At 45.1% G+C, this 18,351-nt stretch overlaps 1 protein-coding gene across 2 annotated transcripts in view; it reads left to right on the top strand.

The window, feature by feature from the left end:
• Positions 1-16,584, top strand: part of eIF4E1 (eukaryotic translation initiation factor 4E1) — a 63,751-nt gene extending 47,167 nt beyond the window's left edge. For both annotated transcript variants that reach the window (XM_050195772.3, XM_050195771.2), the window contains exons 5-6: positions 10,126-10,180; positions 15,877-16,584. In XM_050195772.3, coding sequence (XP_050051729.1) covers positions 10,126-10,180; positions 15,877-15,936 — 115 coding nt within the window. In that variant the 3' untranslated portion in view covers positions 15,937-16,584. The remainder of the gene's footprint in view (positions 1-10,125; positions 10,181-15,876) is intronic.
• Positions 16,585-18,351: the final 1,767 nt, after the last annotated feature.

Raw genomic sequence — 18,351 nt, 5'->3', positions numbered from 1 at the left:
CTAAGCCAACTACAAGCCGAAGAATTCTGGCTTAATGATACCCCAGTTACACATGGGTCCTACAGACGATGCTACACATTTAGAATCTCCCTAATCTTGGATATTACCGTATTTACTTGAATCTAGGTCAACCCAGAGTCTAAGCTGACCTTCGAAAGTCTGAAGCCAGAGGGGGGGGGGGGGTGAGGGGGGAACTTGTGTCGAATGTAGGCTGTAAAAAAAGCGACAGCGTTCACAAAATGAAAATGACATTATTGAATAATGAACATGCTGAGCTTGTTCTACATCATCGCGATCTTCCTTATCGCTGTTATCTTCAAACAGTGCACTATCTTCAAACGTCCAACGACAGATGTTTTTCTCGTCGATGCCCGAAGTCCCACTTGGCTTGAGCGTTTGACGATGCCTCTGTGGCTAGCACAACTTTTCGTTTGGTGTCAACGAACCTGTTTGGTGTCATTGCGATAATGCTACGCCGCACGCCGATGCCATAGAACAAAAAACCAGATCCGGTACGCCACAGGTCAAAATGGTGACGTCACTTGTGTACTTCACTTGGCTACTGGCATGGCTACTAGCGGCTGCGATACTGACTTTTCTAGATGGTGCTAGCTATTTACCATATTTATCAATCTCGATTAAAAGTGGGCACGTTTCTTAAAAACCTCAAATCTAAGCCGACCGTAGAGTTTGGTATATGATTACTTGAAAAAGAAGAAAACTATCGGCCTAGATTTGAATAAATATGGTACATTTAAGGGCAGATGCAGGTCTTAGGACCAATAAAAAATCATAGTTTTATTGAAATTTTTAGTCTGTGGCTACTATTGCATAATATCAATATTTCAGCCACAATGTCAGTTTATACTATACATACGAGCAGAGTCTAAGCCAGAGTTAGTGCTAAATGGCACTTATTCCGCAAAGTGCACTTGCTTTTTGTGTAGTAGTGCAGACATATTGATCTCATTTGAACGAGCAATTTTTCTCTTATATTATCACCAGATTGGGTACCGACGTGCTCTCTTACTTCATAACTGGCTTCACGGGACTTGAGGGTGCCATCCGGTTGGCGGAGTTTCATTGTTATGTGCTCTGAGCTGCACGTGAACACGTTATCTTGTCCCTGTGTCAACAAGGAATTGCACCACAATGTCCAAATTACTGCAGGAATTCCCCATAAGTTACAAATTTGGCAGAGAAGTACGATGGACACTGAATTCTAACTTCAAGAAGTGCTGTTTGGTGCCGCAAGACGCCCAGGGTGTTGCATCCCCTGCATTTAAGGGGAGATGCTGGACAAAAAACGGTGATTCTCATTAAAAATGTCAGTTTTATGTTTTCGACTGTTTCAGCAAGATTGATCCTTCCTCTTTCACATATAAGGAAATCCGAGCCATAAATGATAGGGAAATTATAAACTCGGTGAAAGCACTCGAGGTGGTTAAAAAAGGTGCAAATCTGGCTCATTTTCCAGCATGTGTTGTGTCAAACTGCGGCGTCGCAAGGCGTTGGGCTTGTGCAGGGCAGTAGGCCTATGCTTTTTCTCTCCAAAATCTCCGCGTTACAATCTCCCAGGGAAGTAATAATAAAAAGAAAATTTCTCTGCCAAAATCAAGTGCTTTCACTGTATTTTTGGCTCGATTTTTAGATTGCTCTGGCTTCAATTGCTCTGGCTTCAATTGCGGCCACGCCATTGGCTGCTAGCCCGCGACGCGGCCACAGCTCATCTGCTCTTCCTGCAACGTGCAGCTCTTTTCACTTGTTCCCAGGCTTTCACGCATTTTTCTGCTCCTTGTTTTGATGGATATCCCGTGAAGAAACTCAATTTTCAATCTCAAAAGTATCGTCGAAGCACAAGTTCAAAGGAACCCGCCGGCGTGCAACGGCGAGGTCCGCGGCAGCTAAGCCTATCCTCGGTGACGGTGACGCTTTCGATGGTTCAGAGCTGGCCGGCCGCTCAAGATTTGTAGACAGCGTGGACGAATTCGTCAGCGCATCGGAGAAAAAGTTGAGAATCTTCGAGAATCCAGATAGGAGCGCCGAGGAGACCCCAAGCACCTATATCTGCGAGATCGGCTTCGTGAACACACTGGTGAGCGCCGCAACATGTCCGGCGTGTGGACGGTGCGACCTTCTTATCCGTGAGTTGGCCAAAAAATGGAAAGGACTTGCGTCGTTTTTGGAGTTGCAACAATGCAGCGTGTAGTCCGTTATCTCGTTAATGTATTGGTCGCAGCGTGCATCTCCGGCAGACGACGCTAATGGTGGAGTGCACCCTTAGGCCAGCCCAAAAGTGAGTTTCGCCGTGCATATCAAGGCAGTGGTTGCAGCGCGCGCAATTGGAGCTGGACGCAACTCGTCCGATTTTGTGCAGTTCTTAGTTTGCCAAAACTGATGCACCATAAATCGTTAAATTTTATAACAAAGAAAGTTCACCTCCCTGCTACAAAAGCAGTGGCTGATAACTCAGATTTGGCTCGGGAAGTGACAGCACAGGAAGTGGGATCTGTCAATCTAGCTGTTGTGTTTGATGGTACTTGGCAGAAACGAGCCCACAGGAGTCATAATGGCATAGGCACAGCCATTTCTGTGGAAGCAGGGCTTTGGCTAGACTTCAAGTTCTGTCCAACTATTGCCAGAGTTGCAGTACACACAATATGTGCAGTACACAGTTGTGGAGATGGCAACAACACTTGCTTTCTTGTGGTATAACCAAGGTCACAAAGGCTATGAACAAGTTCTGCAGGAACTACGAGTGCTTCCCTCCAGCGAACTAGTTGCGCTGAGCAAAGATTGTGACAGAAGAAGGATCTCCAGCATGTCAATGAAGCCAACGGCAGGGGGCAAGGTCTCACCGTCGCCGTCTGGCCGAGAAGGCTCGTCTTGAGCATGGTGCTCACAGAGACTGAAGGAACAACGTATGACACAGGTGAATTCTAAAGTTGTGCACTGGATCTAGATACCCTGGCCTGCATTATGTGCAATTTTTATACATATTTCAGTGCTACAACACAAATGAACTTTTATAACTTGCAATTGCGTTTTCCTCTGCTTCATATTTTGGGCCAAACATAGCTTTTGTGCACGACATTTGATGTACTTTTTGTGGTCCAATCAAGACCAAATTTGGTGTGCATAATCTTTAATATGTACAGAATGCACTTGTCTAGGTTTTAATGCAATCAGTTTATTTTTAAGAGTGGAAATGTTCAATACACTTTGGTACCAGCCACTGAAAACGAAGCACCATATACGAGATTCTCAAAATGTTGCCTGTCAAGGAAATTACATTATTTATTTACACGTACTGCAGCCCCTGGTGGGGCTATAGCAGGAGTGGATAATACATTAGAGAGTTTTAGTTTAGGGGACGCAAGGCATTGGGGGCCCCTAGCGCTTGGGTGCGTTTGCGTACGCAAGCAGCAACGCGTTATAGGTTAGCGGCCCCAAACGCAAGCCGCAGTGAGGACGCATGCGCTTGCAGCGCCATCAACGTCTGATCTTTGCTACATTATCATTCTTTAAAATAAGAAACCATGCATATGAAGTAAAGCACATAAAACTATTCTTATTAAAAGCAGTTAATAGAGAGGTTTAGCGTGTCCGGTATTCGGGTAAACGCAGGCGGACGCAGGCGTTGGGGCGGAGCCGTAAACGGGAGCGTCCCGCATGGTGCAGCCACCTGGTGGCGCAAAGCTCAAACAGACAAAAACAGCTAATATTGCTGTAACTAAGTATATTATACTTTGCCGCGGGTGTAAATTTTTGGCAGCAACACGATTACACCAGTGCCGAAAATTACCGGACACGCTATACCTCTCTAATATATATAAAAACGACATCTGTCAATACTTGGCGAAAGATTCATAAGATTATCTACACGCAAGCTACTCGCAAGTTCTCGTACACCGAGAGAGTCACGTGGGTAACGTGACCGCTTAGGGGCAGCGCTGTTTTCGGCTGCCCCAAGGACGCAAGTAGAGGTAGCGGTCTGCGCATGCGCACTACCGTCGCCCCTAGTTCTTGCGTACGCAAGCTGCTTGCGTCCCCTAAACTAAAACTGTATTATCTTAGTTACCAGCACTCAGTGGAGTGTTAGCGACAAGAAAAGCCATTTTGCACTGCTATATCATGCTAACTGTTAGGTCCAGCAGCTGCACAAACATGCACTGTTTCTCATTTATGCATGGCACTTAGGACATAAAAGCATCGAGCTATCCTGGAACTAAAAACAGATTCGGAATGAGGATATCAAGCTATATAAGTGGTACAATTTTCATTTTCCTAGCATTAATATTTAAAAAAAATGGTTTCTGAGGAGCGTCTCCCCTTAAAAGGGACACTAAAGGTTACTATGAAGTCCAGTGAAAGTGATAAAGCAATGCTCTAGAACGTCTAAGGTGCCAATATAATCTTGAACAGAGCTTTAGTAAACGAGAAATTGAGGTAAATGCATGACACAATTTGAGACCCCCCAGCGACGTTCCAGTACTAGCCCGATGACGAAGGCACTCCTCATCATAATTTGTCACTAGTCCTCAACTACTCGTATTAAAAAGGTTTCATTAGCTTATAAGACGGAAGAAAATGCTACTTGTCTACTTCTGTTCCATTCTAAGAAAAATAACATTGTGACGTTACCCTTCAGTAGTATGGGTGGTCGAAAAGTTTCGTTTTCGCTTGACTGCGCCGCGCGTGCTTTGGAGTTTCGGTTGTTTCGTTATCGCGTCGTGCTGCGCTGGTTCTGCTGGCTCGCGAAGCTTGCATTTGGAACAAGCAGCGAGAATGCCACGTACATGTGATGTCGTGGGATGCGCGAACGATACGCGAAACTTGGCCAAGAGCAGTTGCAGTGGCGAATCCAACGTTGCTTATCACTGTGTGCCAACGAGTGAACCTCTGCGTTCGAAGTGGTTAAGTGCCGTACCTCTGCCACAGCGCGTTGGCAAAGAGCCGAAAAATGGCATGGTGTGCTTGCTGCACTTTGGTCCAGAGGATTATGAGTTCAACGCCGACTTACTGAAGTCGTGTGGAGTGCCTTTAAAAGCAATGCTTTCCCGTAGCGCTGTTCCGTTGGTCTTGCCTGCATTCTCCGAAGCGCAAGAACAACTGCAAGTCGAGTGCGGCAATAGCTTTTCACGAAGGAAAAGCTACAAATTTGCGAATATGTACAGCCATGACATACAGTTGCCGTCTTAGTACGCAATGACGCCAGCAGCGCGAGCCCTCAGCAGCAGGTCACGTTCATCAGTGCTCAAATCGCTGACGTCGAGCCCAGCATTGCGAGCCAATGTGTCGTTGTCCAAGGTTGTCCATTGCAACGAGCATCAAAGTTGGCGTCGTAAAATAAAGAACCCCTCCATAGTTCCGCTTTGGCGCTGCTGTCGGCTCTGTCTTAGCTCTGTTTCTGGCCGCGTGTTGGCGTTTTGCACAGAAAAGCCATAGTGCCATCTGCGGGCGCCGTTTTACCTACCGACGGCGCAACGTCACTATGAGACAATGACGTCACCACTCCTCGATCGGAGGGCGGGCGATTTGAACTGCACTAGAGGTACGCGGACGCTTCAGAACGCATTTTCTCTTTAAATAAGTCTCTGCTTCGCACGAAACAAGCGTTTTGAGGTTTCTGGGACTGTATTTCAACACACCACGTTGACTTAATATTACCCTTTAGTGTCCCTTTAATAGTTGTCGAAATTACTGGATGTGCAGGCCTAAGGAGCCTGTCGGCTACTGAGGAAACATTTGTCCATCAACTGTCGGCCCTTTGAACAGCAGTTGCATGCATCAAGACACCTGCATCGAGCTTGGGAAGCCTTTATTTTAGTCTAATTTGTTTCTCCATTCATCAATGGGCCTCTGATTTTTTGCCCCTGCGTACGCCAGACTAATCGGTTGAAAGCACTGCCTCGGGGACTGTCTGGGACGTATAATCGAAGAGACCCATTGCTGGCACATAACTGCGGAGCTTAAACAGCTGGAATTCAGTTCACCATAAACGTTTGTTACAAGACGTTGTCCTTGGACACGGGCTTGGATGTTGTGCTGTGTGTCAAATTTCGTGAGAAAGAAATTGCAGTTTTCATGTAAAAGACAACCGTTTCAGGTGGTGCAGGAACTACAAAAGCTCACTGCACGAACATTTATAGCACGCATGCACAGTGCTACAGGACAAGCTCTGCAGGGTGCCAGGATGCACATTTTACCGGTGTTGACGAATGCTGAAACAACCAAAGAGGAGTCCAATATGCTAAGCAGTGTGCCTCTGCACTGCATTGATACAATGTTAAAAAGGGTCACCATCCTTGGGCAACGTGCTGCGCATAATGTTGTGTGATGGGAATCCTGTGCATGAGTGATGTACCCATAAAGTTCTTTTTCGTGCATTTGTTTTTCAAAGCTGCACCATTAAGTAATTGTAAAAGGTTGCGTTCGTTGGTAAAACATTGAGCTTATTTGGAATATTGCATTAGTATCTCCCTTCAAAAATTTGTTGACGCCAAAGGTAAGCAGAGCTACACAGCAGCATTTCAGGGTATTTTGCAGTTCGAGGCAATCAGATTATTGCATCCCTCTCCACTATGGCACTAAATTTAGGTGTATCATTTAAAGCTCTACTTTTTAAGGCATTAGCAGTTCCAATGAAAAAGTTAGCTTGTAGGTTTCTTGGTATCAGTTTTGTTACGTGAAGCCTTAATAATGGATTGAATAAACATTATTCAATTTGCATCCAATGAAATACATTGGTGGTTGTTGCCCACTTGTGCGACATGCTGAAGCAAGCAGGCTAAGGAGCGATCGTTTGCTGCAGCCTTCCCTAAGCGGGCACCCTAGGCAGCCACCTGTTTTGCCTATGGGATGAAATGTCCCTGCAGCTATATTGTGCCTATTGTAGACTTGTTAATAGACTTGTTAAGAGGAAGCTTTAGCTCGGGTGCTCCTATCTAAATACATGTAAAAGGAGAATTCGTTTTTCTCGGCAACCACTGCACGAAATTTGACGGGGTTTGCTGGATTTAAAAGAAAAACTTAAAATCTAGTGACTGTTGGTTTTGAATTTTTGAGTTAGGTCGTCAATTTTTTATTAAAAATTTGCAAAAATTGAAAATTTACAGAAAACGAAACTATCAAGTTTACAACTCTAACTAAACCTCTAAAAATGATAATACAATTCTAGGAATTGCATCTAATAGTACATCTAAAGCGGACAAAATTGATATGTTACACATGAATATAAAAAAATTTAATAATCATAGGGAAATACTACTTTTGCAGAACCGTTGTCCCCAACGCAAGAAATTCACGTAAGATGTAAAATGACATATTGAATTTGTCCGCTTTGAATGATCTAATGGATGCCGTTTACAGAACCGCGATATCAGTTCTATCAGTTCTTGATGCAGAGCTATGAATTTATAAACTTCGTGCTTCTATTTTTTTCGAACGATCAAATATTTGAAAATCGTTTTAAGAAAATTCAAGCCCTAAATCGAAATTCCGCTTCCAACAGTCACTAGAATTTAACTTTCTCTTTCACATGCAACAAATTTCATCGAAATCGGTCCAGGGGTTATCTCATAAAAACGTTTTTGCGTTTTTACATGTATTTGAATAGGCCGCGTCGGAGTTGGGCCCGAGCTAAAGCTTCCTCTTAATGCGACCGGCTTATTCAGGCAGCAGCTGTGTACGGTGTAGCTGCGTGGGTCCTATCTTGCAATCTGCGACAAAGTCTAGGTGCGCCAAGGGCTGATAGCTTGAACTTGAACATTGAACCGAGAGGCAACACAAAGCTGAATTTGCTCACTGCTGGTGCCACTTTTCATTGCTCCACCGAGCGAGTTTCCACGATCAAGTCAGATGTTTGTTTGCCTGTGTGCATGTAACACCATGCTTGTTAATTTAGTATACGAGTGTTTCGCAGTTTATACAGCCAATAAAACTACTCTTTAGTTCGTACAGCTGTCTAATAATTTGCCATTGCAATCGATGCTTCGCCTTTCGGACGAAACTGCCTTTTGGTTAATTTGATCCTTGCCAAAGGTACCGGCTGGTACCGTACGTATTTATGTTCTGAAGCATTCATTGTTTATATTGTTACGGGGGAAGATCTATATACAGTAGAACCCCGCTGTTACGTTCCTCACTGCTGCGTTTTCCCGGCTGCTACGTCGTTTTCATCCGGTCCCGGCATAGCTTCTATAGGATCCAATGTATAAGGAACCCTGCTGTAACGTAGTAGCTGTGAAAACGTTCCCGCATGATGCGTCGCAACTCGAACCCGCCTGGCCTAAAGTAGGCAACGCGCTCCAACTGCCGTTTTGGCTTTTGACGAGTTTTGACCGGGCTTGGCTATGGAACTGCCTGCAAGAAGCCGCACGCCAGTTCGAGAAGCCGCCACTAGGTGGCCATTCGTGAAAAATGCTCTCACTATCATCACTGTGATTACGGTCACCGCATGGTTTGTTGAACGGGTCGACTCGCGGAGGAAGGAAACTCAGGAGAGGCCCTGACATCACTCGTCGTGAAGCTATAGCTAAAGGGAAGCCGGAAGTTGGCGTTGCTCCGCCTATCGGGCCAGCTCTCTCTTGTTTACATTTCTCGCGAAACCACGCCGCGCTGCGCGCAACTGGGCCGCTCGGACGCGCGCGCTCCGCAGCAATACTAAACAATCGTTAGCACGTTAGCATGATTACGCCAAAGATGACAAAATTTCCCGAGGATATTCATTCGTCTATTGCCGTGGCGCGGTGACGACGAGGAGCATGAGCTGCATGATGCCGGGGAGTTGCCAAATCCTAGCTTTGGAGAAGCCGTCGCGGCTCTGGACCTCCTCCGCAGGTACGTCGCACCTCACAGCGACACTGACAGCAATGCAGCCTTCCAGGCTATTGAGAAACGTGTGGTGATTTCTAGCGAGCGAAAGAAACGGCAAGCCACCATTCTAGACTTTTTTAAATTTCTAAGCGCACTCTGTGGAAATAAATTGTCTATAGTTGAAGCTGCGCTTTCTTCATTCATTTTCGGAGCTTTCCTCACTGTTGCGTTTTCCCGGCTGTTACGTTTTTTTTCCTTGGTTCGGTGAAAAACGTATGAACGGGGTTCCACTGTACAAGAATATTTTTACAAGGCAAGACTTGCAATGCTGCAGCAATGGTAGGGCTAGCGCGTGCACACTAGAGCTGCACAGTCATCGTTCCAGCACTGACCACAGGATCACTGCCCGTGACATTAACCGCCGCCGGCAAAAGCACTTTCTCGGTGCAGTTAGGACTTGGGTCGAGAGTGGTAGGGTTTAAGGCACGAGACATGGACTATGTCACTCATGGTTGTTGCAGATGCTCACTTGGGGTTCAGCGAAGTGATCTGATGGGTCACATTAGTGATTTTGCGTACAACACGGTAATGGCCTACATAATGCAAGAGTTTTTCTTATAGGCCGACGTGACTGCAACTGTAGCAGGACGAGCGATCTGAGGGAAGTTCACCTCCCGGTGTCGGCAGTCATAAAGACATTTTTGGTGAACCTTTGAAGCCAAATAAACAATCATGGGCAACCTGGCGGGTAATGTCAGCGCGGGCAAGAGCAAGAGCCTGCCGTCAGAGCCCGCATTATTGCCTTTGTCGTTGCAAAATTGCGACCGAACGAGTCGATAGGATGGTGGCGACAAAGTGCCACTTTTTTGTCAATTACGAAAGCTCATTCAATTGATAGGGTATTTTCAAAGGTGTGCGAATATTCAAATTTTGAACATTATTGAATATTAAATTCTTAATCATATTTGATTCGAAAACTAGGTATTCGAAACAAATAGAATATATTGCTGGCTGTCCAGAAGCAAATATGGTTCTTGGTGTTTATTCCTATAGAATCTAAGAAAGTATCTGACTTTATGCTGACTTTAGCAATAATTTCATGTTGCTGGCAAAATTTCACCTGTAAAACGCATTAGCCACTGGATGTCTAAGCTTTGCAGGAAAGCCAACCTCTCAGTAGCAAGGGGCACCGGCTTGGGAACAGTGAGGGTTTTCACCATCACTACTACGTGACAATATAATTTGTAGTGACTGCAAGTGTTCAGTGAATTCAATCTACCTTTTCTTGTGCTCTTTTTCTATTTGCAGGAAGACATTGAAGGAGAGGTTAAACATGCACCCCCGAAACATTGTTCCATACCAGGTGTGTTCCATTGGCTTTGCTGATTTAGCATGTTTAGTATTTCTTGACAATATTAATTGGCAAACCCTTTCATTTGTGCTTGCACATATGGTTGAGCCTTTGGTCTTCATGCAGCATCGATTATTCATTGGTGGTATGTTAGAGGGCCCGAATGTCACTGCGTGCAAGTACGTAGTTACATGGTACATTAAAAAAAAAAAAAGCCCACAGCGTCTGTTCTCGTGAAAAATATTGGGATACAGTCGATGACCGATACTTCGGACTCCACGGGGAACGTAAACAAGACTGAACCATTGAATGTCCAAAAAATGAATATATCCCCCCCAAAATTTAAATTACTTACGTTTTAAGGCCCCTGTGCAAGGAAGAGGTGATTCATTGCTGCATGCACTTCTGCTCATGTGCAACTACCGTATTTACTCGCATAATGATGGCACCCCTGAATTTTGTCGTCAAAATTTGATTTTTTTATTTCCTGTGTAATGATCGCACCCCGAACTTGCCACAGTGATGTGTGCGAAGTTCAGCTAATAATGATCACGCTTACCATCTGTCTAATGCTACGCGAATGACTCAAGACAAACCAAGCGGTCTTCACACACCAAACATTCTTAAGTAGATGCCCCACTGCATTACTTTCATCACTTTCTGCACTTCCATGACAAAAAGAGGTACAACCAAATTTGCCTTTATTATTTGTAGGCTTTATAATGGTTGTGGTCAACAACAAAAAAGGTGCCTTACGATTCTTCTCATCTGCACTCATGTGTAGGCTTTATAACAGTTGTGGTCAACAACAAAAAAGGTGCCTTTAGATTCTTCTCATCTGCACTCGTGGGCACGCAACAAATCGCGAGTGGCAACGATAGTAGCCACGTTTACACTGATACGTTAAAAGTGTACCCTATTCATACACCAACGCTTGTAACACAGCTAAGATATTCGCGCACCCTTAGCGGAAACATGCCGTATTAGGATAGTAGTGAAGACAGATGCCGCAGTTTCCGCAGCATGCCAGCCATGTGTTTCTATGTCACTGGCAGCTAAGCACGCCCATCTGTTTCTGTCCCCTCAAAGTGGACATGGCTACGTTATTGCCACAAACTTGCTGATATTAACGATATTATTAATTACCAATACGGAAGAAACTGTTTCAATGCACGTAATGTACTCGCGGGAAGATAAAAAAATTGTGTTCGGCTTGCTCTGCCGGCCGCCATTTTTGTTTTGATGTCCCGCACTACATACAGCGGCAGCCACCTTTTTCTTGACCTGTTGTCATCCCGCAGCATACGCGGGATGAAAAAAAAGTTCTTTTCATTTCGCGGCAAATTTAATCCGCGTAATGATCGCACCCCTGAATTTGCGTCAATTTTTTTTACAAGAAAGTGCGATCATTATGCGAGTAAATACGGTAAGTCCACCTGCATTTCTGCCAGTTTCTTGTTGTCTCTGTACGCCGATGCAAGGACTGCAAGGGCTTCAGTCAGGTCTGTGTGTGAAGGCTCTGTTGCACACGGCACATCATCATCAGAGTTGAAGACTGACGGTGGGAGAACTTGCTCAGTTGTTTCATCATCGTTCAGTTTGGCACACGACGACACTGCACTTTCAACGTCTGCAAAGTCTTCAAATGTAACGGTGACATGAATCAGCACACCGCAGCCGAGCAGGTCATCAATGATGTCCGTATTCGAGCTCATTGTTGTAGGCAGCAGTTCAGGCTCTTCTTTTGCATAGTCGGGCTCATTCGGACTGCACGGTGCCATTTGACACGGACTGTCAATAACTTCATGAGACAGACTTCTTGGAACTAGCAGAGCGCTGTCTAAAACGCATGCTTAACAAACAAGCACAGAATGGCTGAACGGTGCTGGGGAGGAAAGTTCAGCAAACTAGAGCGGGCCACGCACCCGTGCCGGAATGGATGTGATGATTGCGATGTTAGTGCGACCTCACAATTCAGGTGAAGCCTCTTAGATTGGCATTTGCAGTTAAATCTGAGGCTCAGTGCTGTGACCAATGCAATGCCTTAAGGATTACCATCTATAGTGTAATCTCTAAGGCCACACTTACTGTCTCATATTTCTGAGGCCATGCTTCATGTCTCATTAAGGTTGCCAGAGGAGATAATGGTGGCAATCTGCATACGCTACAGCCATGGACGGAGTCTGGATAATCTAATGTAGAGCTGACAGCTGTCCAAAATATCGGTCTTTGCACATTAGGTCTATGGGGCTTGGAGTTTCATACAATGATTACTAGAGGGAACTCTGGTGCTAGTGTCTGCGAGAGCTGAAATGGGAGCAGTTGGCCCTGCATGGAAATAGGGAAGTGCATGGATTTGCTTAAACTTAGTACTTCTGGCTTCAAATGGCTTCGTGACTTTGTAAACTCGTCATTTTCAACAATGTACTGCTTAATAAATAATGCAATACATATTATTAATATTGACCAACAGCAGGATTCAAACACAGGACCTCTAGCACAGAAGCCTGATATCGAAACCATTATGCCACAGACGCATGCACCAACAAGCAATGTCAAACGCCTTTATGAATTGTGGGCATGCCAGTGCCTTGAGATGCTTGACGCGTTTCGGTTTGGCCACCTCTACAAGCTCAATCATTGCAATTAGCGATTGTGTATGTTTGCAGCATCTTCTGAACGAAGAGTACAGATTGCTCTGTTTATTACGCTTTATATGCCGTCATTGTCATAAATTTCAAAGCCGCAATAACGTCTAAATCCACTAGCACTAAGATCAGACAAATCCATGTACTTGCCATCATTCCCATGGTGGGTCAAAGACTGCAGCGCCAGAGTTCCCTCTTGTATACTGTATGAAACTATGATGGAGCCATTGCCGGTGCCTTGAAGCTGTCCAAATTACTGAGTATGTCTCGATTATTGGTGTCCGATTTATTGGTCGGTGACTGCATTTCTCAATAGGCTCTATAGCTTCTCCATTGATGATATTGTATTTAACCCTTTCGCTGTCGGACCTTTCTGGCCGTGACGCACCCCCAGTGTCGGCTTGGTTTCGGGGAACGAGCATAACAGGGAATGAACACAGCAATTTATTTTTGATTATGATTGGTATACAAATAACATAGTCAATGCAATATGCACATTTCAATGTTCTGCAGCTGTTATTAGTAAACATCATCATCATCATCAGCCTGACTATACATCCGTTCAACATCCGAATCTGACGATGCGGAACTCATCTCTTCGCGTTAGACGCTGTCAGAGTCCAAATCCGAGCTCGGCTCTTATTCTGAATCGTAAGAGCCACCGCTCCAATGAACAGACGAAGGTCTCGCGCCGCTCAGCTATCCGAAAGTAACCGCGCGCAGGGAGGATGTGCTTTCAGTCGCCCGCGCAACGTAGATAAATGGGACGTTGTGTGATCAAGAAGAGGGAGATGGAAAAAGGCTAAAACAAAGTTCGAAGGGCTTTACGTTTACTGTTTCAAGTCGGAAGCGAGGGTGCGGCGAGAGAGCGAAAGCAGCAATCGAGTCACTCTTTTCGGAGAGGCAACGGCGACGTTTGCGCCTGAACTTGACGCGCCGTAGCAGACGCACCAACAGAAGAAAAATAAAAACCTTCAAACCGGCGGAGATGGCAGAACAACCCTTGAACCCATAACCACACGCGCGCGACGCATGATCCAGCGAACGTGGAGCCACCGCGCCACTCAGCAAAAAGAGAGGGGGGCGTGGCAGTCGCACCGTACTCTGCAATACATGTACTAACACAGGTCGGGGCGAAAATACGAACTTGTAGGAAGAGTCAACAGATGTCGTGGCCAAGTCCGGGAGCGCCAGCTTTGCGCTCGGGTGCGAAATTTTCAACGCGCGATAGAGAACGTACCGGTACGTCAGTGACACTGTGGGGGGGAAGCGCGATGACGTACCGGTACGTCTATGACAGCGAAAGGGTTAAAGGGGTCCTGAACCACTTTCTATCGAAGTTGAGAGATGCATTTGAAGTTAGACTATTTCTGAAATACTTTGCCACAAAAAGTTCAATCCATTCAGCAGTAGTGGAGTTGGCAATGAAACGTAGAGTGGTACTTACGCTCCTTCTTAAATGACTTGCACTGTGAAGGCTACGGCGAAGATGGGTGGGCCCACAACGCTCTGCCTACTGAAAGTCAGCACAACGCGCACATCAAATAAGATTTTGAAGGTTCACGTAGACGCCACTATTTCTGATCTTTGGCACCTGTGACGCGCCAAATGCGGTTCTCAGTGAGCCACAGTGCACTCGACCTGTTAAGTGCCTCGATGGCCTCCACGCCAGCCGGTGAGAACATCCAGGCACCCTAAGCTCGTTAAAGCCAGGGGATGTGCGGCGGCGGTGGCAGTGACATCTATGCTACATAGCAGATCAACTACATGGAGCTCCAGCATTTGCTTTGTGCACAACAGGGCTAGAGTGTGCACACGCGCATACCTACTCCTGTCTGGCTGTGCAGTGCAGACTGGCTTTGTCCTGCAACAGCTTGACAGACGGGTAGTATCCACATCCAACTTCTGTCTTTTGAAGCTCTATCAATAGCTGATTACGAAGCAGTCTAATGTGGAAGGACGTACATGCTCATTATAAGGGCTCTCTTTAAGCACATGGAGAATGGAAAGGAGGGGTATCGCTGTATGCTCAATGGTGTCGGTGCTTAAGTTCTGGCATGTAGAATGAGAGGGGCACAGGGTATCTCCTTCAGATCCACCAGTGTGTGAGTGAAACGCTAACCAGAGTAGCACCGCTGAGGTGCCTACGTATGGTCCCTGGCACATATGGTTCGGTGTGCTATCTTTGCTCTTGAAGGCCATTACTTCTGATGGGGAACTCATAATGCATAGACAAGCATTTTTGTGCATGAGGTGTGAGTAAATGGTCTGTGAATGGATCATGCACCTACACATAAAGAGGGGAGGGAAGTGGCTGCTTGTGAGAAGCTACTTAGTGAAGTCAGTGAAATCCTTCTCTTAATAATGCTCCATTCAAATTTAATCTCTTCGCTACCTGTGTCTACATTTGTGGACACTTTTTGTAAAGCCAAGTACTCCTGGGCAAAATGCCGCAAAGCATTAAAATTGCACGCCTTTCTCAGCCTGGGCCGTGGTTTACTCAGTTTCCAAAGGAAGGTGCCATATTTCGGCTGAGGCAGCTGTTTAAATAAAAGGTGGCTGGCAAGTCTTCCTGTTCACTACCAGTGTCCACGTTTGTGGGCACTTTTTCTAAAGCCAAGTACGCCATAGCGAATAGTTTCGAGGCATTCAGATCATGCGCTTTTATCAGCCTTCATTGTTTACCTTGCTTTCAAGAAGGGCGCCATATATTGGCTGAGGTGGCATTAAAAAAGATGGCTGCGAGGAGCTTGCGAGATGTTTTGGCAATTTGTGTCCACACTTTCTGGCTTCAAAATGCGTCTTATGTCAAATTTTTTTCGAGGAGCTCCTGAAGTGGTATGAAATCAATACTATTTAGAAACTGTTACTGTTTTGCATGCTTCTGACCCACTCTGTTCTGTCTTTGTGCTGCAAATGAGTCGAAACTCTACAGGAGCATGCTTTAAATAAGGGCTATAAATCTTGCTAACTTGACAAGATTTTTCTGAACACTTGGTGCCATGTGTTTAACTCACTAGTATGGAATACTGATTGCTCTTTACTGTTTCATTGTTGCAGGCCCATGCTGACACTCAGTCAAAACAAGGTTCCACGGCTAGGGCTAGATATCAAGTGTAAGAGTAATTTAGGAATACCAAGGAATGAGGAACTGACGTAAAACGAGGGAAATGTCATCCACGAAACTCCAATGAACTTGCAGATGTGCTGTGTTAAAAAAGTGAAACGAAGTGAAATTCTATGCAACTTGGCTGCAACAACATCAAGCAACAAGAGGAGAAATGCAAAAAAAAGATAGCAAGAGTATTTTACTGTGAAGCAGAAGGACTTGCAAGTTTGGAGTGGTTAATGTCTTTTTTTTTTTTTCTTGCGAAAGTTAACAAGTAACTTGTGCTGTTTCCTTCATGTGTTGTCTCAGTATCTGTGGGGTTGACCACTCCATGACTTTAGAAATTCACATAGTTCACTCAATTGTGTTCAAATTGAATTTGTCCATGAATCGGAAAGATTACATGCTCCAAGAATTTCAGTTGCACGTAGTGCTATAAGTGGAGAGTTCCTGTGTGCTCATAAAAGGCAACCATGTGAAGGCAGCGGGTGCATGCCTTGACGCAAGTGCTGCAGTTGTTTGCAGCAGATTCATTTTTTATTCAGTTGTTGCAATTGTGCAGCAATTTGTGCCATTTTGGTACATTTGTATGTTGTTTTTTATAGTTATATAAGGATGTCTTTTTTTTTCTTATTTAATAAAATATCTTGTATATTGTACATGTACTTTCTAATGTGTTGCTCTTTGTGTTTGCTATGTGATATGGCTTGTTTCTTTTTTTTCTTTCTTGGTGCAAAGGAACTTTGTTGGTTTATTCCAGCTGTAGAAAGCAGAGCGACAGGTCTACAATAAAATGTCTGTCCATACTTTGCCAAAAATTGGTGCAGTGCCTACTTTCTGTTGAGCACAAATACTTCAGGCAGTGCATCGAGTCAGGCTGGTTGGTTGACATGGCCAAGTAAATATATGTGGTAGAAGCCCATACATTCAGAACATGGCTCATTGGCGGTTCATGGGGCTTTGGACCATCTGTGTCACGAGTGAACACTTCCGGCAGAACAAAAAACTGTGATGTCATTTCACTTTGAAAGTGGAAGAAGCCCACTTGTTTCAGAGTTCTGGCAGCGAGACCTCAGCCAGTTAGTTCTGGTACTGATAGCAAGTCGCGTGGGCTGGGTCCCAATACCATAGTTTTCTACAATAATTGCTAGAGCGAGCTCTGGTGCTACGATAGTTCAGCCACCATGGGAACGATGGGAAGTACATGGATTTGTCTGATCTTCGTGCTTGCGGCTTCAGACGTTCTTGAGACTCCTATTTAGTATATTTGCCTTCATTCTGCCAAATTTCGAATCGGTCTAGACTTTGCCGAGTACAGAAGACGGCGAACACACATGATCACTACTAATTGCAGCAGTTCAGCATGCTGTGAAATCCAAATGCACCGTGCCTGAGAACGTGCTTGCTCTTCCTTGAGAAATTCGCAATGTTGTTCTATGGGTCTTGTCAGTGCATGCGTCCTTGTGTAATGGTTTTGATATTCCGCTTCTGTGCTACGGGTCCTGTGTTCGAATCCCGCTGTTGTGAAATTTTGATGTTTCTTTAATAGCTTATTGCACAGTACTTCATCGGAAATTATAGTCACGAAGCCAGAAGGACAACCTTTAGGTAAATCAGTGTATCATATTGGTGGAAGGGTCGCACTTTCCAAATTTTGACGAGGTGCGGCCCTTGCACGGGACCGAACCTTCAGGTCAAAATGATGTCAAGGTCAATCCAAGTAGGTCGCGATGCTTCGGGCGAAAAGCAGTTCAAAACAAATTGTCACCGACAACAGCAAGGGTGGTTATGGGGACAGGGATTGAAGCGCGACTATGTTTGCAGGGTGGGAAAGAAGGCGTTTTTTTTTTAAATTGGAGCGAGGCAGAGTTAGATTCGTTCAACGGAAATAAAATTCCTAATCGATTTTATATATGCGTTATGAGTAAAGAAAAGTCATTTTAGTATTAGCAATACGTACGTTTTTTTCAGTGCCCATCGTAATAGTGGGCGCTGACTCCGCTATGCCGCTATCACTTTCAATGCAATTCAGCTTTTGAAGTGTGCAGAAAGGCGCAGGCGCGCTCGTAAAGTTCACTTGTTACAATACGCCCCTCATACGTGATGTTTTTCTTTTCTGTTTGACTGAATTTGGTGACGCGGGCAGCTTCATCGTTTTTAACCGGTTCATTCAAAAGTAGTGAGTTACAACCGCCAGATAATTGTTTGCTTTAGCTGTTTTCGTGACTGCGCTGGTTAGCAGGCTTGGCGTCAGACGGTAGAACCAGCACTCTACACATGAAGCCTTCGTCGGCCTCCACAGAAGGTATCTTCTGTGCAGGGGAGCGATTTCGATACCCGTGTGGCTGGCCTAAGAGATGAACTCTCGGTGAGCTCCGCCAGGCTTATTTTTTAACTCAAAAGTGATGGTTTGACAGAACTTACAG

Source organism: Dermacentor andersoni, chromosome 1 (genome assembly GCF_023375885.2).
Source record: "Dermacentor andersoni chromosome 1, qqDerAnde1_hic_scaffold, whole genome shotgun sequence".
In the NCBI taxonomy this organism is placed as follows: Eukaryota; Metazoa; Arthropoda; class Arachnida; order Ixodida; family Ixodidae; genus Dermacentor; species Dermacentor andersoni.
This window is presented reverse-complemented; position numbering and strand designations above follow the sequence as displayed.